Here is a 27,571-nt window from a genome sequence, read left to right on the forward strand (position 1 = left end):
GTATTTTGCTGAGACCATTTCTTCCAGTGTTTCACTATCCTTACGGGAAGTTTTTTCTAACATATAACCTGAATCTTTCTCATTACATTTTAAACACTTAATACTTCCTGTCCTATGTGCCCTAGAAGTGTAAGACCTACCTTTTTTCAGGGACCTTTTATATATCTAAAGACTGCACCCTCTCAGGCTTCTCTTCCCCTAGATTCAGCTCCCCCACTTATTCCACAGATAAAGCAAGATTCATGTAAATATGTTCATAGAGCATAAGTACTGTGAATCCAAATTAACACTATATCTCATGTAATGGTTTTGTATAGCGAATTTGTGACTAAAAAGCTATACAGGTTTCCTCCCCATCCCTTCACTGATGTATTGGGCTTGCGTGTCAAGGGTTTGGTAGCCGCGTGGCTACAGGAGTGGCTTCTGCAAGAAGCTGCTAGAAGCTTGCCCTGTGTCCAATGGAGCCAAAGCCAGCCAGCTCCAAGACAGATCTGCTGTTGGCCACAACCAAGCCCGTCAGCAACAGTGGCAGCACCTCTGTGATAACATATTCTAAAAGGGGGAAAAAAACCCTGCAAAATAATTTGCAGATGGAAAGAGGAGTGAGAATATGTGAGGGGAAACAACTCCACAAACACCCAGGTCAGTGCAGAAGGAGAGGCAGGAGGTGCTCCAGGTGCTGGAGCAGAGATTCCCCTGCAGCCTGGAGTAAAGCCCATGGTGTGGCACACTGGAGCAGGGGGATGCCCGAAGGAGGCTGTGACCCTGTGGGCACCCTGCACTGGAGCCTGCTCCTGGCAGGACCTGTGGCCCCATGGGGACAGAAGCCCCAGCTGCAGCAGGTTGCTGGCAGGGCTTGTGGCCCCACAGGGGACCCATGCTGGAGCAGGCTGTTCCTGAAGAGCTCCCCATGGGAGGGACTTACACTGGAGCAGTTTGTGAAGAACTGCACCTCATGTGAAGGATTCATGTTGGAGAAGTTCACGGAGGACTGTCTCCCATGAGAGGGATGCCCTGCTGGAGCAGGGGAACAGTGTGAGGAGCCCTCCCCGAGGAGGAAGGAGCAGCAGAGGCAACGTGATGAACTGACTGCAACCCCTATTCCCAATCCCTCTGTGCTACTAGGGTGGAGAAGGCCAAGAAAATTGGACGTGAAGTTAAGCCCAGGAAGAAGGGAAGGGTGGGGGGAAAGTGTTTTTAAGTTTTGATTTTATTTCTCATTATCCTACTCTGATTTGAATGGCAATATATTAAGGTAATTTCCCCAAGCTGAGTCAATTTTGCCTGTGACGGTAATTGCTGAGTGATCTCACTGTCCTTATCTCGGTCCATGAGCTTTTCATTATATTTTCTCTCCCCTGTCCAGCTGAGGACGGGAACGATAAAGCAGCTTTGGTGGGCACCTGGCATCCAAACCAGGGTCAAACCACCACAACTGAGCACAGCAGCTCTGCTAACCTGACAGCCAAAGCCATCCTGGACTCCACCATGACATCCCTCCCAGCCCGTTCCTTTCTGCAACGGGGCTCAACTGAACACTGCAGGGCCCAAACACAGTCAGGCAGCTGCAAACTTCAGTTCCTGCTTCAGCTCCTCACCTCCGCTCGTTACTGCCACCAGTAGAGCCAAGCCTGGATGGAAATAGGTGAATCTGCTGGAAGTTTCCTACAGATTGCCTGCAGGTGCAGAAATCTGCGATCCGTAAGAACACAGCTCTCAGGAGAAGAACCCTTACAAACTATGTTGCATGCTATCAAGTGTGAAAGAGGCACAATTGCACAGTTCGGAAACAGTTTAGACAAACTACTGGTGCTTTTGAAAGAAGCATTCCAAACACACACAGAATTAAACAGGAATAATATGTAAAAAACACTGAAGGAAATTCAGTGGGTTTCGATAATAGCTTTGGAGCTAAATAAACTGAGAAACAGGTTCACAAAGACACTGATTTGTCACATGAGGCTTTTCACTGAGCTCTTTGAGGAATACAGAAAGGGGAACGCACTCTGAAACAGTTACAGAAAAGGAAGTTAGCAGCACAGAGAAGCTTAGATCACAAAGAGTTAGGCCAAGATGGATAAAAAGATAGCACAACCCCTGCTCATGATCTAAGGAGCATTAAGGTTTGAAAAGACCTTTAAGATCATCAAGATCTTAAATGATGGGTTCCAGTTCACACCAAGAAAATGTATGTTAACCAAACTATGGAAATAGTGGCCTGAAATTGCCATCAGGAATGAGAAATTACTGGTGTTTTAATTGCTCCTATGCAAGTTCACAAAGACACTGCTTAAAGAATAGTCTGGTGCTTTTGAAGTTGTTTTTTTTTTTAAAAAAAAGACAGCATACTAACAACACTGCTTAAAGAATAGTCTGGTGCTTTTGAAGTTGTTTTTTTTAAAAAAAAAAAGACAGCATACTAACAAATGATGGGCAGAAATAAAAAAAAATTAACTATTAATCAAAATGTAAAAGACATTATGACACAAAGTCAACACTACCACTCACTATCTACATTTACAGAAACAAATTTTGGATCTTCTCCAGCAGAGGGGAAACTCCCAATTCACCCATAAGAGCTGGGGAGAGAATTTATTTTTCAAATGCTTTCTACACCACTTGAATACTTTTACCAAATATTTTATATCTTATGAAATAACTTCTTTGTTCACAGAATCTCTGACTTCATTTCAAACCTTTATCAATATTATTTGTTATTTCACTAACAGCAAATCTTAACTGTCTTAACAAAACATTCTCAGTTGTGATTCACAGAGTGTCTGCACAGTCGTCCTCTACAGAGCACAAGTAAATGGAAGATTTATATTGTTATTAAACAAAAATTGAATGGTATTCTGGTCCCTCATCATCCTAGCCACAATAATCTGCTGCTAGAAATCAGAGGCAGTGTTTAATGTCTATTACACAGCCTGCACCACAGGTAACAACATTCACAGACAAGGCAACACCAGCTGTGCAGAAGAGGTAGCAAAGTCCTTGTCCCCCACTGTCACCTCAGTTACGTTCAATCCTCACTGCAGGGACTGGCTCACTCTGCATGGCTGTGCTCTATTCTTTCCCAGCTAAACAAAGTGTATTGCCATGTTATTACCTAAAAATACTGATCCTCCACTGCTGCCAAATTATTTGAAGTGATAGCCAGAAGGGAGGGACACTGCCTAATAATTAACTAATATAAACTCATGCAAAAATCCCCTGACAAGCCTTATTTTGAGGCCTGATGATGATTAACAGCTACATTTCCTCCAACAGAGATTTGAGACTGTATTGTAAGGCACTAAAGAGAAAAGGACTGCATTTCACTTCTACTATAAAACAGTATTTTTCATTTTTAGGAAAGAATAATTCTTAACATGTCAAAAAAGGTCAACTAATCTTTACAAAAATTTGTGGCCACAAGCCAGTGTTATTAGCATTTCCCTCTTCTTACAGATAGAAAAGCTGAGGTATAGAAGGCAATGTGAACTACCAGCCATGAATTAGTGCTGGTGCTCAAACTCCAAACTAGCATCCTTGCTTTTACGGACGGCTGTGCTTGGTTTCAGCCAGGGAAGGAAATACAACTCTAAAAGAAGCATTTAAAGCCTTTGCACCCTGTCCTTTTCCCAGCACGGTTACTGGAAATATACTTGGCACTCAACCAAAATGCAGATGATGTCCCCCCACTATGCCTGTGCACTGGCATTGCATGACTGGCACGCTCCCAGTCCTGTGTCTGTAGAGGAATTGGGGACCGCTGGAGAAGAAGGGGCCAAGGACGTGGGAGGGTATGAACTATTCTTACGAAAATGCATCCACTCAGGGGCTGCAGAGCGATTCCTGCCACAGGCTTTACTGCCTCTTTAGATATAAGGAGTCAACTTCTACCAACCACCACTTGCTCACAGGTCAAAGGCAAAGACAACCATAAAACCACTAAAAACCTTACTGAAGTGATAAATCAACACTGTTCAAGGTCCCCATTCAAGAGAAAATCCTTGTTCAGTGAAGAAACATATGCTTAAGCATTCCAGAAATCAATGCAGGTTGCATGAGGCAATGCCAGTGATTTGTTTGGAAGGCAGAAGGAAGAAGCAGGGATATGCGTTTAGCTTAATTTTCTTGAAAGAAAAAAATAAAATGAACCTTTGGTTGAGTTTAACAGAGATGCGGCTTTAATTCTGCCCTCAGAAACAATCTCATGTGAACACCTGCCCACAGAGCATTACCAAAGTGGCATTTCTCTCTGAAACCCTCTGCCAGACTCCATAAAGGTTACACCCAGTCCTCTGGACTCATCAAATCCCATGGTAACCTGACGCAGGATCCATTTCCTCCATTCCCCACACTGACGCTGAACAACAGCCATTTGTTTGCAGCGCTTCTCTTCTACTAGAGCTTTTGAAATGGATTAATATCAGAGTGGTGAAAAGACACAGACAGCAGCCCCTGTCCACAGCAAGACATAGCCTCATCTTCATGGATGAGGACACAAGCCTTAGGTCAGGAACACACTGGAGAACCTCCAACCACAGCGGCACACTCAGTGCTATGGGGGGGGCTGAGACAGAGAACCAGGCCCAGCAGCCAGAGCACAACGCTCAGTCTTTCACTTGTGGTTGACAAAAGTGTACTTTTTGTCTCTTTCCAGGCAGAAGAGCCCTGCTGGACACTCCCATGAGAGGCACACCCCGAGATCAGGCACACATCGGCCACCTGGGGACAGCCCACCCTTCGCGGTCACTCTGTGCCTCTGGCTCAGGCAGCACAGGAGGGCCCCAGCTACCTTCCCTGCCGCCCCCCGCCTTCCACCTGGTAGCTCTACCTCAGCTCCTCACAGCCACCGTGGCACGGCGTGGGGCGGGAAGGCTGGGGCGGAAAGGCCGGGGGGACCCGCCAGCCCTGCTCCCTCAGCCGCCCTACAGCCCCAGCGAAGACAGCCACCTGCCCCTCGCGCCGACCGTTAAACGGCCGCTCCGTGGCCCCGCCCTCCGCCGCTCGCGCCCTCCCTCCCCGCCCGCCGCCCCTCCCCCCCCTTATCGCCCGCCCGCAGCCGGCTCCCGGCCTTATCGCCCTCGGACAGCGCCTCTGCCTACGGCGGTGGGCGCCCGCCGCTGATCCGGGGCCTGCGGCACCCCGCACCGCCCGGCCCGGGGCGGAGCAGAGCGGAGCGGTGCCCGGCCCAGCCCCAGCCCCAGCCCGGCCCGGCGCCGCCCCCGCGCGGGGCTTTGTTACCCCGCATGCAGCACCCGCCGGGGCGGCGGCTGTCCCCGCCCGGCCCCCCCGCCCCGCGCAGCGCTCGGGAGGCGGCGCGGCAGGGGCGCCCCGGCCGCAGGCCCGCCCCGCGCGGTGCCCGCCGTCACTGCCGCGGGCGGTTGGGCCGCCGGCGCCTCCCCCGCCGCGGCGGCCTGATGCGGCGGCCGGCGCCGCCCCGCCCGGCGTTTTCTCCCCCTTTTCCCCGAAAACCCTCCGCCTCGACGCCGCCGGGGGCGAGGCGGGGGCGGTGACGCCCCGTGCCCGGCGCGCCGGCCATGCGGGACGCGGCCCCCGGCGGCCCGGCGGCGGGCGACGGGCGCTGAGCGCGGGCGGCGGCGATGCCGATGCCGGGGGGCGGCGGGGGCCGCGGCCGCCGCCAGGCACCCCCCGGCCGGCGAGGCGGCGGCACCGCGGGACGAGGAGCAGCAGGAGGAAGAGGGCGAGGAGGATCTCCGCGACGGCGGCGTCCCCTTCTTCGTCAACCGCGGCGGGCTGCCGGTGGACGAGCCCACCTGGGAGCGGATGTGGCGGCATGTGGGCAGGATCCACCCCGAGGGGGACCGGGTGGCGCAGAGGATCCGGGGCGCCGCCGACCTGCCCAAGGTGAGACCCGCGGCCGGTGCGGAGCCGAGCCAGGTGCCGGCGGCAGCGCCCGGGCCGGGCCGTCCCCTGCGGGGCGCACGGGGGGATGAGGGGACACGGCGACATCCCGCTGGGATCCCCCCCCCCCCCCGAAGGCCGGGCTCCCCGGCTCGGGAGTGATCCCTCGGGAAGGGTCGGTCCCCCGGGGGTGCTCTGCAGGAAGCAAAGCCACGCTCGGAGTGCGGGGGGCGGCTGCGGGGCGCTCCTGCCTGGGTGAAGAAGAGGGGTCTTCTTCCCAGGCCTTGCTGGAAAAGAGACTTCAGATGGCTGATGTGCAAGCCTCTGGGAGGGGGGTCAGATTGCCCTGAAGGGGAACACTGGATAAATGATGAAAAGACAAGGAGGGTTCAGTTCAGAGGAGTCTGAATGCTTGAGGCGGGAGGGTGAGTGAGGCAGAGGGGAATCTCTGAACCTGAAGAAACTGGGTTTGGGCACAGTGTCCCACACCGAGAAGCACTCCTGCACGGAGTGGTGTCTGTCGGAACAGACACTCTTGATGCCAGAGTTTTAAGAGGAGTTGGTGAGCGCTTGCAGAGCTTGTTGCTAGTGTAGGAGCAGATGTTGTATTTCCAGGCATGTTCTTGCCCTCGCTACAGAAAACTCTACCCAAAGAGCAGCCAGAGGAACTGGCGATGGTTTCACTTAACCTTGTGCCATGCTGAAACCTTTGCATGCGAGTTCTTGTGATTGTTGCTATCGGTGTTGCACCTCAACCGCAGAAAAATCTCCCCCTTTCATTGGCATCCTGTGAACAAAAGACACTGCAAACATTTGGTGTGTCACCCAGCTGGTGGGTGTTGGGAGCATTCCCATCACACTAACAGCGGAAATTCAAATCCAAAGAGATAAAGTTTTTTTTTAGCAAGGACTTACCTCCTTGGGAAGGTAAATTTAGGTATGCAAGTACACACTATTACATAGAGCCCAGCCTATCCATACTGCTTTCCACGAGGAACTCTGGAGAAGCATGTGATGTAACCTCCTTTGTGCTGTGAAGTTATAGGCATCTGTGGCAGCAACCAGAACAAATCTTGAATCCTGGTTACAGCCCCCATTCTAACCCCACTAGACTTTTCCTTCCTTTTCGGATTTCTTCCCTCAGACTCCATCCTGAGCTTGGGTGCAGGCTGGAAGTATTTCAGATCAGTCAGAACACCCACTACTTACTGACCAAAAGGGCCGATTTGGCTGGGAGAGCTGAGGGAAATGGAAGAAGGAAGTTCACAAACGAGTCCAGCGCATGAGCAGAGGGCAATGCAGTGTTCAGTCTCTGGCTTTGGTCTTAATGGGAAGTACTTCCACTGTTCTCACTTGATAGTCTTGGTGTCAAAGGGTTACAGTTAGGGGATGCAAGTGGTATGAGCTCTTGCAAAAACAGGTGAAATTGGGCTATCCATTTTTTTTTTGGCATCTGCTAGCACCCCTGGGAACCAGGCCTATAAACTACTCAGTGTTCTGCAATCTGAGATCCCATTCCCAAGCTCACCAGGCATACAGCTGAGAGGATGCTGGCATCCAGGAAGTAGCAAGGATGGATGGGCTCTGTTTTCCTAGCTCCTTTTGCCCTCTAGGGATGTGTTTTATCTTTGAGGGCTGCTTGTATCCCCACCTGTCTCTGTGCCATCAAGTTTCTTTGAGTGGCTGATGCAACAGATGAGGATTAGGGCAAATGAGTGTACTCTGCAGGGCTAGCTCCTTTGAAAAGCCAAGTACTCTCCATGTGCTGGAGGGCAAATAAGCCTTTTTAGGTGTTGGGAATTGGACAGTGGTTTGCCTGCTCTGAAATTGTTGGCTTTGAATTGTAGCCAGCATTGGGTGTCCATAAAATAGAGTTGTCAATAAAATAAACTTAATACTGTAAAATGATGACTGCAGGAGGCTGTGATCAGGCTTTTTATGTCCACAGGTCAGCTGCAGGGGCTGTGTCTTTCACTGGGGTGTGAGAGCTCAGAGATCTCTGCTGGTCTCCATTTCCTTCAGGGAGATTTGGAGTGAGTGGGTATCGAGTGAGCCATGCCACACTGGCAGGACTGAAGTTTATGGGCCATGCATGCTGGGCTTGAGAGCGCCAGCCTCCTGCAGGTCATTTCCTTTGTAGCGACAGGGTGGAGTACTGCTTTGCTTGGAGCTGCTGGGACCATTACATGGGCACACGCTAGAAATACAAAGCGATGCATGCTTGCCTCATTAAGAAATGATGGCTTTCAGATGCGGTGGTTATGAGGGCAAAGACGGGAAGAGTTGCATCTAATGGGTTCACAGAGAGAGAGGGGAAAAAATCCAGTTTCTTCAGTTAGGCTAACAGCTGGGATTGATACTGCTCCCAAGTCGCTTGCAAAAGTATTAGGGAGGCACCTGGATATGTATAAGCACCGTAAAAGAAACTGTTGCTGAACTAGGCTGGCCAAAAAAGCACCTCTGTGGTATGGCTGAGAGTGGAGCTTTGTCCCTGCCTCACTGCCATCTGCCTTGTCTCATGTGCGGCGTGGCCCTCCCAGTACACAAAAATCTGTTGTTGTTGGGATCTCCCTTCTAAAAGCAGAGCCCTAGTCCCATGCCAGCCTGCTGGGGTGCATGGATCTAGGAGTGGGGTGATGCCACCCCTCCACACAAGTGATGAAGGACCAAGGATGTGTTCAGTCAGTCTGCTAAGCCTGGCAGAGATACATACTCTGGGAAATCTGGGCTCTCTTCCTAGCTCTCTCTCCAGCTTTCAGAATAACTAAAAGGAAAGCCAAATAGATCTGATTTCCTGTCTTTTCTTTTATAAATAAATTCTTCTGTGCTTTCTGGAGGACTGTGAAGACTGCCTAATATTTATAACCCTTCTGAGATGTGCAGTGGATGATGCTGGGCCAGAACAAAGCATTAGGATGTCCCATCCTGTCAGTGTGGGATTGAGGGATGGAGACCTTATTCCTTTCCTCCTGCTTCTGCTGCCCCATTAAAATGCTATAGACCTGAAGCAAAAGAAACTGCAGCCCAGTCTGGGCTGCAGGCCCAGATCTGAGAGAGAAAGAGTGAGCATGCTGTACTTTCATCAGTTTAATTACTTGAGGTGCAGGAGGCTTTTCTGCATTAACTAGTCCCCTGCTGAACTGGTTGCCATTACGCTGCCTGTTGCACAGTCCTTTGAGGAAAAGGGATCTGGGGGTCTGTACTAGTAAAGGGAAGAGTAACTACCCAGAATCATTAGTCTGTGCTGTCAACAGGCACTTAACGTGTCTGTCTCCACTCAAAAAGCATGGAAGTCTCCATGCTGAAGAAATGAAACAAAGTTAAATAGTCAGCCTGTCCTGGTTGGTACCTCTTTCATTGTTTCTGCCTGGAAATGATTTCCTGTGAGTCAGTGTGTCAGCTCACAGCATCCAAACTGACTCAGCTCGTGTAGTTCCAGAGGTGGCTCCATCCCTGTGCTGCTCTCTGGAGCCTTCCCTGCTCCTGCTGTGGCTGAACAAACCCAGTTTCACATCTGCTCCTGCTGTTCCTGTGCTGTCTCCTGCAAGTGAGCCGGCTGGTGCCTCTGCTTGCTCCACACAGGGTACAGAAATGAGGCACTGGCTCCAAAAGATGCTAGAAAAATGGGTACAAGTGTCCAAATGATGCTACTTAAGTTTTTAAAAAAATAAATAATCAAAACATGGGAGAGAAAATAGATAAGAGACTGGGTTTGGTGAGAGAGATAAGAGACTGGGTTTGGCTCAGTGTTTACTTGCTGATGGTGTTTGGAGCTAGACTGAAAAACAGTTACAGATTAGTTTCCAGAGGCAGCAACCGCCCATCTCTTAACCTTAAGCAGTCTCTGCCCCTCTGCCGTGCAGGCATAAGCAAAGTGCGGCCATGTGGCAAACCAGGACAGGGAACTGATCTGACTGAAAACTACCCATGCTTGCTGGCTTGGCTTTCAGCTGGTTCAGGTGCCTGGCCCAGCTCACCAGTTGCTTATGCCAGCCCAGGGCAGCAGCTGGAGGCATGGAAATGAGTGGCCGCAGAAATGCACAAGGAGGGTGAGGAGTGGCTAAGCAGCGCTGCTGGCTACAAAACCATGGCCTGCAGAGGCAGTTGTGCACAGCAGAGTGGAAGGCCCAAGGGAAGATCTAGTTCTGACTCACTCTTTCTTAGCTGGGGATAGCCCAGCTCTGGGGGAAGTCTGAGGAGGAACTGAAATGCTAAAAACCTAAGTGCTGTGAAAAGCTGCAGTCTGGTATCAGAGGGCTGTCTGCAAGGCACGAGCTATCCTTCAGAGGGAAAATGCTGGGCCGTTTCTCCAAGCCTGTCAGTCACACCAAACTTGTGTCTTCTCCATTTTATTTGTCCTGTGGACACATTTTCTCAGCTGTTAACAAGGCTGCAGTTATCCCCTGTGGGGCAAATGGTGAGGAAAATCTGACCAGACTCATGAGGCATCAGAATGGGACAGCAGTCCGAGTGGTGAACTTTCAGAAGTCATTCTCTGACCACGTAATTCAAAACAACAGACACTTCAGGGCAGAAGTTGTGATGCTGTCAAGCCTGTGTCCTAGTCAGTGCCAACTCACCTGAGATGCCAGGAGGCACTGAAGGACCTTTATACCCTTGCTTCCAGGACCGTTCCATGCTCTGGTTGCTTTGGGGAAACTCGTTTTCCATTTTTGCCTCTCTCTCCTTCTCTAGGAGAGTGTGGCTACCAGGGTCAAGGGAGGTGATCCTGCCCCTCTGCTCTGCCCTGGGGAGGTGCATCTGGAGTGCTGTGTCCAGTGCTGGGCTCCCCAGTTCAAGAGACACAGGGAACTGCTGGGAGGGGGTCCAATGGAGGGCTACAAAGATGATGAGGGGACTGAAATATCTCCCTTTTGAGGAAAGACTGAGAGAGTTGGGTCTGTTTAGCCTGGAGAAGAGAAGACTGAGAGGGGATCTTATCAATGAAGGCAAGTATCTTTAAGGGTGAGCGCCAAGACGATGGGGCCAGGCTCTTTTCAGCAGTGCCCAGCGACAAGGGGCAATGGGCCCTAAGTGCAACTCGGGAAGTTCCTTCTGAATATAGGGAAAAACTTCTTTGCTTTTGAGGGTGACAGGGCACTGGGACAGGCTGCCCGGAGAGCTTGTGGAGTCTCCTTCTCTGGAAACACTCAAAACCCACCCAGCCTGCCTGGACATGATGCTGTGCAAGCTACTCTAGGTGAACCTGCTTTACCAGGGGGTTGGACTAGATGATCTCCAGAGGTCCCTTCCAACCCTGACCATTCTGTGATTCTTCCAGTTTGCATATTCAAATGAGTCCAACCAAGCTCCTTCAGGTGATAGCCTTCTTGTCTCGCATCTTGCCTTGTCAATTAATTTTATCTAATTGTTCCAATGTAATGTTGCCTAAATGCAGGAGCCTTTCTCACAGTTTCTCTTGCAGCTCTGTGGTGGTGCTTCATTCTGAATTCCTTCCCAGTTATCAGTGTGGGAGCAGAGGAATGTTCCTGGTGTAGTCACTTCAGACAGCAAAAAGGGGCTGGTTTCAGAGAAACACACTCCCTGTAGCTATGTGCCACTGAGTTCAGCAAGAAGTTGGAGAGGTTTGGAAGCAATGATGTATGTTCTGCTCCCCATTTCAGATTGCCATACCAAGTGTGCCTGCGTTCCAGCCGTCCACCCCCATCCCTGAGCGCCTGGAAGCTGTACAGCGCTACATCAGGGAGCTTCAGTATCCTTTACTGTTACCTTAGTCACTGGTGTGGTAACCCAGAAAGAGGGAGTGAGGGGACTTTCTTTCCCTGCAAACAGAAAAGCTCGGTCATAGCTGGAGAGGAACTGAAATTTGCTCCCTGGAAACAGGAAGCTGGACTTGGGATGATGGTTTGTTTTCTTGCTCCGTTTCTTTTTTTTTCTGCCCAAGTTACCTTCTGATCCTGTTCACACCATGTAACAAATAGGCATGTTGTCAAGGGCCTTTCCCCACTACCCACCCTTCTAGGTCAGTGGCTTTACAGTGCCATTTTGTTAAAAACACGCGTATCTGAGACCCTGACAGCCAGGCCTCAGATGGACTACAAACTGTGTCACCTCACTGTTGAGGCACAGGTGAGCTATGGTTTTGAGAAAACTGCCTCTCAGGTCATCCCATTCGAATACTCTTCTCTGTAGCTGTCTGAAGGATGGTCAGCTGCCCTGCTTTTGAACATCTGTAGTATCCTGCCCCTTTACATGCAGAGCTGTCCCTGTGACTCTGTCCTGGGAATGAGATCTCTCCATCCCTGTTGTGCTGGACAGCAGGTATGTGCCATGCAAGCACAGTCTAATCTCACTGGTGAGATACACAGCCAGCTCTGGCTTCAGCCTTAAAACAAGGTAAGGAGGCAGACCTTTTGGCATCTCTCACCATCCAAGGTGCTCTAGACTGGGTCCCAGTCAGTCTTAGAATAAGATACCGTGAACATTTCAATGCTCCGTGCATTCTGTAGAGACAGGAGCAGGCAGAGATCTAGCAAACTTTGTTCTGCCCTTGTAACTGCAAAGCTGAGCACAGCATGTACTGTCAGCACAGACCTTTGGGAAATCGAGTGGAAACCTGTGTGTGGGGAAGAGAAAGAGAAGAATTGACAGGAAGGAAATACAGTGGAAGTAAAAAGTAACTATAAATGGGAGAAATGCAGGAGGGAGGTGGGGACTTTCTTGCATTGCTGTTATATTTGTGGGATCATGACTTTGCTGTAAGAATAAGTAACATGAAAGTTCTTCAGACAGGTTTATCTTCATACTCTGCTTTCCAAGCTGTCCAGCCCTTAACTTCTTGCCTCCAGGTACAATCACACTGGGACACAATTCTTTGAGATTAAGAAGAGCAGACCTCTGACTGGGTAAGTGCTGGCAGCCCCTACTGCATTTAATCTTTGCTTTAAGATGTAGGGGCCTTGCTTATACTCACTGCTTTTTCTTCCATCCCCTGACCAAGGTCTAGGTGGCACTTGGGGCTTTCAGTACTGCAGCTCCGTCCTACTTTAGGTGACTTCATATTGTCTGTTGCCTGGGGCATGGCTGGGCAGAGCTGCGTCTGGCCTTTCTCAAGGACAAAAGCAGGTTTTGTTGTCGTGAATTGGTAAATCCAGTAAAATAACGTAAATGCTTTTCAAAGATGTGCAGATTCTGCCTGCTTCTAATTGGAATGTAACTGTATGAACTTCTGATGGATTCTGAAATTAGGTCCTGCCCTGAACAAGCTTCATAAAAGCCAGGTATCTTTACAGGTCTAACTTCATAGCTCCTGTGAGTGCCTTTGTAGAATCTAGGCTCACTAAGCTTTTGGTGCCTCGTACTTTGAAGGACAAGGGGGATTCTCCTGACTGCAAATTTTGGGAGGCGCTGTGCCCCGTAAGTTCCTGGCAACAAGCACCTGATGTTCATTGCCTTTCTTGGCCAGCATACTGGGAGTCTTCCAAGACTGGCTTCTTACTATTGATCTAGTCCATAGACGTATGTGACCCCAAATGTCTTGTGCTGTAATCAGTGCAATGTCTCCTCCACAGTATTTGTTGAATAGTGAGTAGGATTGATGCCAGAGAAGAGGGCTTCACTGTCCTTGAACCTTGTGAGGCAAACATTGCTGGCTTTTGGTCCTTTGAAGCTTCTGCTTGTGGTCACATTGGTGTCCATCCAGAACTCAATGAGCCAAGTGCTGTGGTCTCCCCGAGAACAGAGGTTGCCCTAGTAGGCAGCTTTGCTGTAACTCACTGAAGGGAGTTCCTTGTAAGCAGCAACAGCATGTGGTAGAGACCTGGTTTGGATTTAATATCTTCGTAAAGAAGATATTTTCTTCTGTTCCCTGTCCTCAGTGGGCCACCTTCTCTCCTGGAAACCTACTTACATACACAGTGCAAAAGGGCTGAACTGGCCATACTTGCATAGCATAAAGCCTCTTAAGTCTCATCGTCTTTCCCTTATCCCACTCTGCAGGCTGATGGATCTGGCCAAAGAAATGACCAAAGAGGCCCTGCCAATTAAATGCCTGGAAGCTGTGATCCTGGGAATGTATCCTTTCCTCTTGGAATTGTGCATGTCTACCCATCCTTGTGTTTTCTCCTTTGCTCTCTTAGAATGCTTTTAGGCTGCTAATATTGTCACCAAGCCACACCCCTCTGGTTTCCCTCCCCAGATCTCCCAAAAAATCCCACCAATAAAATCCAAATCCAAGCAATTCTCTGAAATGTCAGAACTTGTTCTTCAGAGTTGCTCCTCCTTCCCCAAGGAGGGTGGTGCTGCTCTGGACAGCTCCACATGTGAGTAAAAGATAAAGGAAGGATCTAAGGAACATCTAAAGAGGGGCAAAAACATTAGCTAGTTAGTCCAGGAAGACCTTTGTGGACACTGTTGTTCCCTTACTGCAATGTTGCCTGTATGTGTTCTACATTAAAGTAAGTTAGGGATCCTCCCTGACTTCTAATTATGGTGTATGTCACTTTACTATTATGTCTAACACTGCCTGCCAGCTTAGGCAATACCTTTATTCATTCTAGACATGTGTGATCTTTTAAGTACACATCTTTCCTAGCTATGTTCCAGGTTTAGTCTACATCGCTCAGGCTCTAGGTTCTTGATGCATACTGGCAAAGCTACCTGGAGGAGCAGAGATGGCAAGTGAATGGTTCGAAAGGGTAGTCTGAGGAGTATTTTGTCCTGAAGGTTCCTCAGTTTGTGTGTGCAACAGTAGCTAGTAAAAGAGATTAAAACAAACTGAGGAATAATGCTGCAACGTTAGCAGTTTGGGGACTGTGGAATGCAGCACGTTTCAGGTATTAGCATTGCAACGTCTGCATCACAAAACTGCCTTGAAATTAACTTCCCTTTGAGTGACTTGATGAAGAGGCCAAGTCTGGTTTCCCCATAACCCAGCTGAAAGTAGGGCAGCTTGCAATTAGCTGGACTCTTGATCTGGAGAACAAATTCTGCCAATGTGATGCCTGAATCGGTGGCGAGTCTGCTGAGCAGGCTAGGAGGGTTTGGAGCAGGAAGGATCTTGTCAAGAAAGTGGTATCACTGGTTGTTTCCTGAGCAGTGGCTGCTGTCAGTTACCTCACCAACAACATGACCACGCTGGACCGTTTCCCCATCAGCTTCAAAACCCACTTCTCAGGGAACTACTTCCGACACATTGTGCTGGGGGTGAACTTTGGAGGCCGCTATGGGGCACTGGGCATCAGCCGACGTGAGGAGCTCATGTACAAAGCACCCGTCTTCCGCACACTGAGTGAACTCATCTTTGACTTTGAGGAGGCATATCGCCGCTGCTGGCACACTCTCAAAAAGGTGAAGCTGGGCCACTGTGTGTCCCATGACCCACACAGTGTGGAGCAGATCGAGTGGAAGCACTCCATCCTGGATCTAGACAAGCTAACCCGGGAGGACTTCCGCAAAGAGCTTGAGAGACATGCCCGTGATATGCGGCTGAAGGTAAGCAGCAGGGATGGAGAAGTAGTTCACTGCTGCACCCAGTCTTGCCTGGCTGATGGTATGCTGGGGTAATGAAGTGGCAGGAGGCTCTCCTAGATGGTGGTAGAGTAGAAGGTGAATTGGAGGCTGGGGGCTCTTTTCCTTTGTGTACAGGCCGGTCCCCTAATGGATGCTTGTGCAATACTGCAGTTGCGATTAGCTTGGACTGTATACAGTCCTTGGAGCCATTGTGGCTGTCTCTGTAGCTTGTTTTTTCTGGCTTTCGCATTTTTGATGCACTTGCCTTGCCTTTTTGTCTTGTATTCCCATATAATTAATTGTTGTTAGGCTTTCTGTTTTCAGGTTACTACTCGTATTGGTTTTCTGCTCATTGCTCTTAATTTTTCTGGCAGATTGGCAAAGGAACTGGGCCACCATCTCCCACCAAGGACAGAAAGAAAGATGTCTCCTCCCCACAGAGAGGTCAGGCCAGCCCCCATCGGCGCAACAGCCGCGGAGACCGACGGTGAGTGGGGCTGAGGGCAGGAGACCTATCTAAAGCATCTCTGTTTTACTCACAGACTCCACCTTGTTGTCTGGTTTCAGCTCCTTCTGATGTTTTTACTGGGGTTCTTTATAACAGGGGATACTTTTCTGACATGCAGTAGCACTCTTCCCTAGTCTGTGCCTTTATGAATTTATCATTGCTTGGGGAGTGGGGGGTGGCTGTTTGTTTTTTTTGTTTTGGCAGGGAGGAGGAAGGCAGCTCAAATAGACAGTGCCCTTGCTAGGTGATATTTAACCTTATGCAGGGGTTTGAGCTCTGATGTCTCACAGACATTGTGTCCCAAAGAGATTCCAAAAATTACACTGCTGTCAGTGAGATTGTTTTCCTGAAACTGATCTGGGGCACCAGAGTGGACTTTCTACTCTTCCTAACCTGCATTCTCTTCTGTGGAGATTGTTAGGAGAGTCACTGGAGGTTGCAGAATAATCCCGCTCTCAATAGCGTAGGATAAGTCTGAAGCTTTCCTGTACCTTTTCCTGTGCTGTCAGCACCTCCTGACTGAAATAACAGGTTTTATATAGTTCTTTACCATCTTTGCTCACAGGCCATCTGGTGAGAAGAAGCCTGCCGATTCCAAAGCCATGCCAGACCTCAATGGGTACCAGATCCGGGTGTGAAGAGAGCTGTGCCTTGGGTGCCTGGCTCCGCAGACTTCTTGCTGGCCACAACTGGGACCTGGATCCACCTGCAGTGATTCTGACAAAGGGGACAGGGGAGCTGGAATGGAACAGTGCTGATCTTCCCAGGTACTTCCTAGTGGGCCAGTCCCAGAGCTGGATCCCATGGGTCCCAGAGGATTCACCTGCCTGTTTCTGGGAGAGGTGTCTATCTTAATTCACTGAAACAAGTATTTAAAAAAAAAAAATCTGTATATTAGTGGGAGTTTGCTGCAGGAAGATATGAAGTGAGTGGGGTCAGCAGACTTGCTATCGATTTTTTTGCGTTGACAGCAAGTAGGTGAAGAATCTTGTCAACAGTATTTCTTCCCTGTCTGCACAGAAGTCTTCAATCCATGCAAGGCCTGCAGGGCTGAGGAAGAAGTGATGCTGGAATGGGATGGCCCCTGCATCTTGTGCAAAAACTCCTGGGTCTGTCATTATGAACACTTTTGTTTATCTCTGCTTTTATGAGAGACAGGGCTGAATTTGCTCAGCCTGATTTATTGATCGTACAAGGGCCTCTCACCGGGGGAAACCACATCTTCTGTGTTTAGTCCTGCCTATTTCAAAGCATTTCATTGTCTCTGAGGAGGTAAACAGTGGGATGATGATTCTCTTTACCCACTGTGATGCTGGTGAACTGCTGTAAGTCCTTTTGTGGCTGAGTGGGCCAGGATATGCCTATGCCATTGCCATATGAAAACATGCACAGAGACCTCAATTGTCCCAGCAGTGGAGGCAGGGGCAGGCAGGGGCTAGTGGGAAGCCTGAACTCTGTGTAATCTCTTCATCAGCCTTCTCTCTATTAACTTCTAGTGACTGCTACTGTGAAAGCTTGTGGAGGGCACTTCAGTCACTGAGGTATGAGTTTTAAGAGTGAACAGTTAAAGAAGGATTTAACGATGTGAATGGGTTTTACAAGCATTTTTCTTTTCCTTTGTCCCTTCCTCACTGTAGCATTAGTGCTAGAGTTACAGACACCTGCTGGTGGGAAGTCGTGCTCGAGGAGGTTGCAGCTGCTTTCCTGACAGCTCAGCCTGGAGCCTCCTGAAAGTAGTTCCTCACCCCAGTCCCACAGCTGTGCTTGTCTTCTAGCTCTTTGGATAGCTACAGGATTTAACAGCACCACTGAGGCTAGCCGTCGCCACAGGGCTGGGCCGGGCCTTTTTGCCCACTTACAGCCTTTACTCTTCCTACGCTTCTTTTCAGGGGAGTGTTGTACTACTGATTAAACAGCGTAATGCTTGTCAGAAATCTGGAGTATTGTCAGACATCTCTTTGAGGCCTAAGGCCTAGAAACAGTGGGGCTGCCAGAAGTCAGAACAGCATGGCCTTGAGGTGATCACCGGGATGCAAACACTGAGCTTAGGAGTGGCGGTATCTTGAGAGAAACTGAGTCTTGTTTTATCACGGCACTGACAAGCAGCTAGACTTTAATTCTGTTAGAACTGGGCTTATTCTTTCCTGCCAAGCTTTTAGAAACATGATGGAGCTTAGCTCTAGCAGGTGTTTTGTTGCAGTATTGCTGTGCCACACCCTCGTATAAGCAGCGCTATTCTGGTGGCAGAGAATGGGTTCTTATCCCCAAACAAATCAGCTCTTCTGTAGAGTTAAAGTAGCGTTAATCCTAGAAGCACCACCCACAAGCGATTTAACTCAGGCCTTACAGGTTCCTAATTGTACATCCTTAACTGTGATGTAACTTGCAAGGCACTATATCCACACCACTGCAGCCTGTCTTTCCAAGCTCTCTGTAGTCTGTATTTTTCTGCTGTGCTGTACAACCAGGAGGACTCCAGCTACATGCAACAATTTGAAATTAGACACAGTAGCAAGCCAAGCACCCATTTCAATGTGTTTTCTGGTCAATTTTGTGTGACTGTAAATTAACGTATTTAGTGTCTAAATATGTTAAATAGGCTAACAATGATGTTAGCTGTAAAGGTACCACAGTTACCTGTAAATAATATGGGTCACTTGGAAGCCACGAACTGCCTTTGTATAACGTTTGCTATGCAGCGGGCTGAACGTTCAGGTGCCACTGTGAATCACATGATAAACACAAGCAGCGGTCAGCAAGGGAGACCGAGTGCCAGGTTTTATCAAAGTAGACGAAATCCGGGGGGGGGGAAAAATTATAAAAGCTACTTAGATAAAACTAGGATGCATCTGCACTGTGACTTTGGGTGGTTAATTAGTTAATTCAGAGTAACTGGAAAGCTCTTGAGTATAATTAGTGGCTTCATACAGAGCACATTCAATAGCTGGACAGACTTGAGCCTTTTTAGATGGAAAGGAGGGGAAGTGTGTTGGGGGGAGGAAGACTTCAAAACAGATGGGACAAGTGAGGGGTCACCTGCAAGCTAATGATGCTTTCTTGAGAGCAGGGCAAAAAGGATGCTCAGCAGTGTTAGATCACCAGGGCAGAATGGCTTACAACAAAATGCTTTGTTTGACCTGGTAATTAAGCGTTTTCCTGCAGGATGTAACCGAGGCCAATAGCTTAGAAAACCAAAGGAAGCAGATGTTTTGGGAATGAATGACAGGTAGAGTTCGAGGTCTCTTAATTCTCAGCTGTAGCCCCACAAGAATATCCTCTTTCAAGATTTAGTTGCACAATTATGTACATTAGGAGGCATTTAATTCTTCTTATGTATCTAATGTTAGTCACTCCTCAAGATGGACACAGGAGCAGACATGAGCCTTCTACTAAGGTTACTATTTCAAGCTGCCTACTATGTTTCTCCATGTGGTAGAATTCCCACCCTTTATGCTGTTTCTGCATCTCCATGGTGCAGGTGGTGCAAGAAACTGGAAAATAACCAAACATTCTCCCCTTCTTGCTTTTGCTCCCCCCATCTTTGTAACAAGATGAATCACTTCAATACAAAGCTTAGCTTCCTTGCTAACAAGACCACATCCCCCTGTGACAGAGGATTCCCACAATCCAGTTTTATGCCATAAGAAACCTGAGGGTACAATGAAAGATGAACTTTTGCACTTCTTTCTTCCCTCATCCACCTGTTCTGGGTTCTGGTCTGTCTGCCTTTAACCATAAGGAAAAAGTCTGGAGGTGAGTCTTTTTTTACTTGTGCAGTCATTAAAGCTAAAGAGAAGGAATTAAAAGAAGGAACTAGACTGTAACTCATACTTCTTAGTGCCTGCAGAGCAAAAAAGATCTTAAGGAGTCCTATTAATCGCTTCATGTTAAATATTAATATGATTGCTCATGTAGCTCTGGAGTGTAAATTCCACTGTTCAGTAGGTCTCATCTGATGTCTGTTCTGCAGTACAAGTCCTTCTGAACTCAGTGAAAGTGAACTGTGTCCACACACAGTGCATATCGAATATCCAGTGGAATGGATAGACACTGCCTATGTTGTATGTCAATTCTAGGTGAGCTTTGAAAGACTTGAACAAATGTTGGCCTACTACTAGCAAAACTATTTTAAATGCAATGCAAACCTTGAAATAAGAGGTCTTCTTTATACTTTTGTGTAGCCAAGTCCCTTGATACCTGGCCAACTGCAATTTTTTTAATGGATGAATGGATTAGTAAGCAAAACTTTCTGCTAGTGTCACTCTTGATATAAACTTCATATACTAAAGAGCGGGGCTGGGTGTCCATCAGTCTGTGACACACTAGCCTTTTTTTAACTCTGATATGATAAGCAAAATGAGTCTCTAGGAACTTAAGGTACGTTAAGCAAGTGTTTTAGGTGGGAGTGGAGTGCTTTTTTTCAGTTGACTATTTTACCTGTGTGCCACTGTATGGGTCAGTAGTATGCTTAGATCTACCCAAACAAATTACTCCAGAACTGTGGTTGAAACTTAGTTTCTGTTCACGCAGTAGCTGTATTGCTGTTATCAGATCTGCTTAACATGAAGAATATTTTTTTAAAAAAAAACTATTTCAGGTGAAAGCCTTAATCAGGTGCCTGCCCCTTAAGGTAGGCTCACATGGTGGTGTATAGACTGAAACATGACTGTCCTTAAAACTGCAGAGTTTAAGAAACCATAATGAACAGAAAAATGCTCCTGTTGCCAAAGGGCAAGAGTCCGGATTAGATGGGTTTGATCTTCCTCCAGTGGCTCTGGCTGGTCACTTCAGGTGGTTGCTTTAGCCACTTGCTCCTGCTAAGTGAAGCATTTCAAGTGGTCCTGATGATCAGGCACTTCATCTAGGCAGGAGGTGCCCTGTGTCCCATGCGTACTGTGTGTGCAAGTCTGGCTGAAATAACCCCCCATATTCCAGTGGTCTTGCACTCTTGTCCTGTCAACATTAAGACCTGCATTATGGATTTATAACTTAATCTAAGAAAGCAAGTGCTATTCTGGCTTGGTGTTTGCTCTGCCAGAGCAAGGTGGAGATCATCCCTCTACAGCCAAGCTGAACTCCTTAGGGAATATTTTTGTTTGTTTCCTGAGCAGGTGTTTACTTGTATCACAACCACTTCAGTGGTGCCCTGGCCCCATCTGCTCAAAAGCAACTCAACTTAGACCCAGAAGGCTACTGAATCCCCCGTAATCTCTGCAGAGCAGAGTTTCCCTCCAGGTCAGGGTTGAGATGGTGCTAGTGGGACCAGAGTGGTCCCCTTCCATGCACATCAGTATTCTACTCTAGCACTGATAGGGTGCTCCAAAGCCATTTACATCTTTATCACCCGTACAGCTCAGAACTAAGAAATGGAAGGTTTCTTTCTTTAAGAACAATATCATGTCTGTCTTTTTGTAATTAATCAGTGTGGTTCTGTGTTCTTATGTAGCCAACACAGAACTTGTATTTAGATTTAGTTCTTACTGCACTTCCCATAGCTTTCATTGTGATACTTCTTCCTGCTTCCTTTGACACTTAGACAATAAAATTCCCTCTGTACTGCTCTCAGCTTGTGCAGAGAAAACAAGATGTCTGTACTGTCTTTCTTTCCAATTTAAACTTTCACGTTGTCAGTTAGCTGAGAAGTCAAAGGCACAGCCCTGAGTGATGGTATCAGACAGATTACGTACAGATGCCCTGTACCTGCCACACTATGGACATGGAAGAACCCTCATTCTCTTTCAATCATCTGAACAGGTGAGTATGTCTGCACACACAGAGGCAGCTGCCAGAGAGTACGAAGTATGTACACGGCTGTGTAGCAAAGGCTAAAACTCATATTTTCCTCTTGAACTGCCATCAGTCAGGCTGGATGGAAAAAAAAAAAAAATCAGCGGATGCAGCAACAGAAATTTCAGTCTTAATACTGTAAGGGTTAACACAAGCCTCTGCTTGCACTGTTCTACTCTTCAACATTTAATCCAGTATCCCTTCCTGGCCTGAAAAGCAATTCTGCTTAAGGTCTGTAGTTCAGTGGCCTTCCAGACGAATGACCTCACCAGGACTTCTCAAGACAAAGGCTGGGTTAATAAAGGACAGTCAGCTGCAAGATTCAGTGCATTTCCCCAGCAAGGGGGATCCAACTTTATTCAGGCTATCATCTTTCAGGCATAACATACCCCTTCTCTCTAGGGAAATGAGTAATAGCTGGGACCAGGGCCAGGATGTAGGCAAGCATACAGTGTGTAGAGGAATGGAATAAACATCCCCTAACCTGTTACTCCAAAGCAAATGGCATATGCAATCGTCCCTCTTAGCTAAGTTAATTATATGAACAACTTATGCCTGAGGGGAAGTAATTGCACAGCACCTAGTAGATGGTATGAAGACACAAAAGAAGAAAGTAGTCACTTCATAAACCTGCATGGCCTGTGCTTAAGCCCAAGAGTTGAAAATAAAACTTCAGCAGTAGTTGAAGGCTTCTTGCTCCCCTATTAAATACTTAAAAATTAATAATATTAGCCAAAAAAAAAAAAGACTAAAGTGTTGTAATTTCTGTAAACCTCTACTTCAGGTGCTTGTTTGAAAATACCTTCTGCCCCATGTCTTACAGATTTTGCTAAAAATCAGATAACTCCTAAATCCCCTATAGATGCATAAGTCAGGGTGTTTGCTAGACAACAGAGAACAGCAAAACAGTCACTTGGCCACAGCTGAGATTAAAAATAACTTTCTGCTCCCTCTTGGATCAGGCTTTCCCCCCGCTCCTGATAGTTCCTGCAGTTCTAGGCTTTGAAGTCAGAGATTACACTACTTGTACCTTATTGAAAAACCTTTATTGTAGAAAGGATACACAACTCAGTGAAGCAGTATTAAAAAAAAAAAAAGAAACCGAGTCAGCTGCTATGCTGGGAAGTCCAAGACTGCAGAAGTGCCTAAAAGCACATAGAAATCCATTCATTTCAGAGTGAGACTGAGCCTTAAGAGCACCATTCATGCAGAGACTGCAGGATTATGGAAGGCAAAGGCGTATGACACACTGTGGATAGCAGGCCATTACAGACATCAATTAACTCAGCTGAGTTGGCTTTCCCAGTCTGTATTTTTATTTTGGCAAAGAGTGACTACCATCCCATCTCCCACCTCATTCTGCGAGAGGAAGGGAGGAGAAGAATATCTTTAGAATAACTACTGTGTGCATCTACCCCCCTGTTCAGGACCAGCTCCCAGAAGCAGCCAATAACTGAATAAACTTAAGACTGGTGTAGAAGGCTTCCCATCCAGAAAGAAAAGGCTAAAAAACTAAATAACATTGCTAAGGCTTGAAGTCAAGTCTTTTTTTGTATTTAAAAGGGAAGACTGGATGGAACAAATGCATCTTTTGTTGTAGCACATGCCAGCATCTAGTCTAGTCCTCCCATTTGTCACCTCAGCACCTTGAAAAATGCTGTGTTTGTCTAACCAAAGTTAGGAAAAATTTTCCAGCTCTACTATACAGCATTCCTATTCCCTTAGAGCACAAGAATGTGCAATCTAGATCCGAAATAAAATGAATAAATATAAAAATAAATTTAAAAGAGCTTCAGGACTAGAATGGCATTTTCAGTGGAAGCTGATGGACAACTTGCCTCGTCAGAAGCCAAATTTGTATGGCTGCCAAGAGGAAGGAGCTTGAGGCATGCCAGCTGTTAAATCAGTCATCTTGGTTATCATTATAGCAGGTGAGTTTTCTGTAGAAACTCAGCATCATACTTTGAAACACGCGGTACGTTCAACGGCAGTGATCATGCAGCTTGCCTATTTCAGTGTGATGGTACTAGGGAAAGCACTACAGGCCAAGCAGCTACAGCCTGGTAAGGAGCAGGTCACAGCCAGCAATTCAATTAACTTGCACAACAGGAAGCCTACTGAAAGCAGATGGTATCCTACTAAGGCTTGTGTTCTCCTCCTTTAAATGACCCACAAAAGGCTGCATCTGCATTTGGATGAACCACGGATATGCCTGCAAATTCTTAACAGTACATCCAATAAGCTTTTATTACTGAGGTGGTGGCAATGGGAAAAGAAATTGCTCTGTAGCAACACCCTGCTTTGCAGACTGTTTGCCAACACCTCTCAAATACTATTAGAAGCAGGACACGTACCTTTATCTACTCTTAAAAAAAGATTCTCTCCGAGATGCTGAACTGTTCTTAAAGCCTCTAAGAGATGCCTCAGAGAAAAGGAACTAAGGCCCAGTATATTTCAGGGTTATCCTGTGCTTCACAGCAGGTGGCATACAAAGCGCTAACGATAAATCTTAAAACTTTTTCTTTTTGTTATATAAAACAAGAGTTGTTCCTGTGTAAGTGTTGGTTTCAGACCTCTCACCCCTCCCACGTAACTCCTCAGGTGTGAGGGAACCCACTATTTTATGGCTTGATGCTATTTCAATGCTGAGTTTAGAAGACTTAGCCCTAAAGAAACCCAGCTTTTAACTAAAGAAATACAGCTGCAGAAAAAAATAAACATCAGTTAACTCAGAAAGATAACTGGAGATGGCAGTCATGGGAAAACAGCTGCTGGAGAGAGACCTCATAAGGAAAAGGCATGGAGAAAGATGACCTCAAGCAGCAGCCAAGTTTCGTTTATTAAGAAAAAGAAAAAAAGTGGAGCAATTATATTGTTTACCACTCCTCCCATCTCCCATGTAATTGGGAAAACTGATTATAAAGGGCACCCTCCTGAAGTGATGAACTTAAAACTCTGAGAAAGCGAAGGAAGTCCAACTTCTATCTAAATAGCATAACTAAAAACATCCTAGCAGCTGTGGTGCAGTCTAAGCTGTTGTCCAGCAAAGATACTTTGTCAAATACGTGTTTGCCTCTTACAGCTGCACACTCCTGCAGTTTATAAGACTGGTAACAGGGTATGTGTACACACCGCCAGCAGTCTCTGGCATCCCTTCCCCTAAGTACCAGTCTCCTTGAGCTCTACAGCACTATCAAGATGGTGTAGATGATCCTACCTCTATGATACCTTTCCTTTCTGAGTATAGCAGATATTCCTGTTGTTCCACTTTCGTAACTGTTTACAGACCTCTGTAATTCATCAGAAAGCTGTGCTAATGACAGCTAGTCATGCATTTAGCTCAGGAAACAGTGTTAAGAGCGACATCTGGAATCTCAGTTCTGTGTCTTTCCACGAGTTACTCATTACCACAGCCTCTTATTATATCACTCTGTGCTATTCTTAAAGCATCACAGAACACATTATTTTCTCCCTATAAATATATAATAGTTGCTATTTTAGAGGTAGGGACTCTTTTCCACCCAGCCCGCCTCCAAACTTCTATAGTACGCCACAGCCAGAAGCACTCACAGGTCTCCAGATCCATTTGACGTTCAACTCCAAACTGCTCTAGAACACGGTTGTTTTTTCTTTCCTGAAACAGGCCAACTCTGTAAGGGTCTATACCGCAGCTTCAGGGCACTGATCAAAACCACCACAGCAATCAACTCTACAGCTCTGGCTTTGTGTGTCGCTAGCAGTGGTCCTGCATTTCTGCAATAGTTTCATCTATGAATGCCCAAGGAAGCATATGAGCCACAGCTTTGGGAGCTACAGGTCCCTCTGGGCATTTTCTAACCTTCAAAAAGAAGAATCAAGAGGACTTGCAGGCACTGTCTTGAGGTTTCTCAGCACATGACTCTATATCCAGTGTTCAGCTACTGAACCATTTCAAGTTCATACCATACCATTTCATGTATTGAAAGAGAAAGCATTAACTTGACCTGTGGAACAGTAGCTTTTTCAACAAAATATAGCTGGAACCTTAAAACCTCCCTGAGAGATGCCTTAACACAAGTTAGCCAAAAGAAAAGTCAAATCTTTGGTTTAAACAAAATGGAAGAAGCACTTGTGATGTTGAAGCACAGCTCCTCTGCCTCAGTTACATCCCAAGATTGGCAGGGTGCTTCGGCCAGCGCAGGGGCAACCAGTTCACCTGACGGTATACTGTGCACACCCTAGGGGTCTCAACAGGTGGGCAGGAGGGCTGCTTTCACACACACCCCTCATCAACTGACCGTCAGACACAGCCAGCAATTACAACTGAAGCAGATAGCCGTAAGTGCCAACGCTATGGCTCACAGTGGTTTTTGTTTTGCTTTTGGTTGGTTGTTTTTAAACCTGTGGTGTCTTCCAAGTCTCCTGTTACAATGTTAGCAGCTGGTGGCAGTTATCTGCAATCAGGCTGCTTTCTGTCAACCTCTTTTAAAGAGGCAGAAATAAACATGGGAGTTATGCTGGCAGAAAATAAAACTCTCAGTTCACTGATTTCCCTTTCCTTCACTCCCTTTACAAATACAACCACTTACAAAATCGGAATAAGGGTACTTGCAGAAATTAATGCAACTGTCAGATAAACACAGCCATAGAAATACACAGCTCTGCATTCCTCCCCATGTACACACACCAGTGCCACGCCAGAACCATTACCTGGGAAACTAAGGGCAAACAACGCTGCAAACTTACTCACCCCCAGACTGCTGTTCACCTATACAGACTCCTGCATTTTATCCCAACTGGGGTAGCAAAAGCCATCCACACACCAACAGGAAAATACCAGAGCACCTGGCAGGTACGGAATCTGCAGTCCTTGCATAATCACATGGGCACAGAACACAATCCCCCTGCCCATCACCCCTTGTTTCTGTACAGTTTACAGAAGTGAGATGTCAAAGATCAGCAGTACTTGCTTTCTTTGGGAGAAGGGGAAGGGTTCCTGAATGCAAAACACTTTGCAAACTCCTCTGGGATTCTGGGATGTGCTGGGAGACAACAGCTAGGCCCACTTCTTCCCTCTCTTCAACCCTCATTTACTACTACCTTGTGTAGCTGATTTGTCCTCTCCTCTTTCACATACCAACCAGCAAAGCCATGTTGGGCAAGTCCTCAGAGGGTTCAGCTGCCAGAAGCACAAGGTGCTGCGATTGCTTTGTGGTTTTCTCTTAGATCAGAAAAAAAATATTTTTCAGTCAAGAAAGTAACACTTAAAACATAAAAGTCCCCCAGTATAACCCAGGAAGAGAGAACAGTACTTCAAGTCTCCTCATACCTTCCTACAAAAAACAGAGGTGGGACCAAACTTCCCTACCTCATTTTTGAACAGAAGATTGATGTTTCTGTCAATATTGCTCCCATCTCTCACAGAAAAAAACTGAGCACCAAATGTCAGGCTGAACTGGGGAACCTGCCCTAGGAACAGGTACAGTTCTATTGGTTTTGTACTGGCCAAGCCTCTGCTGACAAAAGTACACTGGCAGAATGCAAAAGGTACACTGGGATCCAAGCGACTGACAATCTGACTCCAAGTTAGTCCTCCCCTCCCTCCCAACACCTGTCAAAAGACAAAAGTCAGTTGTACAGGTTCTACCTACCTAAACATGGCTGGCTCCAGAAGAAGGCAGTAGCATGAACTTCAGTCTGGTGCAGGAGGATGCCACAGGTTGGCTATCTGACCCCTGGCAGGCTGAATGGGAATAGGGAGGGCACAGAGAAAGAGTAGGGCAAGGGACAAGTATCAGCTCTTCCATCTGACTGCTCTGCTGCCTTTCACATGCCTTCCACTTTCATCTCTCTCTTGGAACCTCCCAGAGCTATAGCCTCCTGGGTTGTCATGCCTTACAGGATCATTTTTTCTACCCAATATTCACTGGAAGGATTGTAAATATTTTTCCTGTAAGTGCCAGACTAGGC

General features: G+C 47.3%; 2 protein-coding genes across 5 annotated transcripts in view; one reads left to right on the forward strand and one right to left on the reverse strand.

Annotated features, from left to right (window-relative positions):
- Positions 1-5,594: 5,594 nt before the first annotated feature.
- On the forward strand, positions 5,595-21,419 carry VASH1 (vasohibin 1). Its single transcript, XM_040601846.1, is given in 8 exon segments — positions 5,595-5,615; positions 5,617-5,859; positions 11,481-11,569; positions 12,666-12,722; positions 13,816-13,890; positions 14,928-15,309; positions 15,702-15,814; positions 16,401-21,419. Coding segments are annotated over 8 exon segments (1,053 nt in total). The 3' UTR covers positions 16,474-21,419.
- The window catches only part of ANGEL1 (angel homolog 1), a 31,579-nt gene continuing 10,074 nt past the window's right edge, over positions 6,067-27,571 (reverse strand). For 2 of the 4 annotated variants that reach the window (XM_040601841.1, XM_040601845.1), the window contains one exon: positions 20,416-27,344. In XM_040601841.1, coding sequence (XP_040457775.1) covers positions 27,253-27,344 — 92 coding nt within the window. In that variant the 3' untranslated portion in view covers positions 20,416-27,252. Of the gene's footprint in view, positions 6,644-20,415; positions 27,345-27,571 lie in introns of those variants that run through there. The other 2 variants (XM_040601840.1, XM_040601842.1) reach the window with 2 other exon arrangements.

Source organism: Falco naumanni, chromosome 7 (assembly GCF_017639655.2).
Source record: "Falco naumanni isolate bFalNau1 chromosome 7, bFalNau1.pat, whole genome shotgun sequence".
NCBI lineage: Eukaryota > Metazoa > Chordata > Aves > Falconiformes > Falconidae > Falco > Falco naumanni.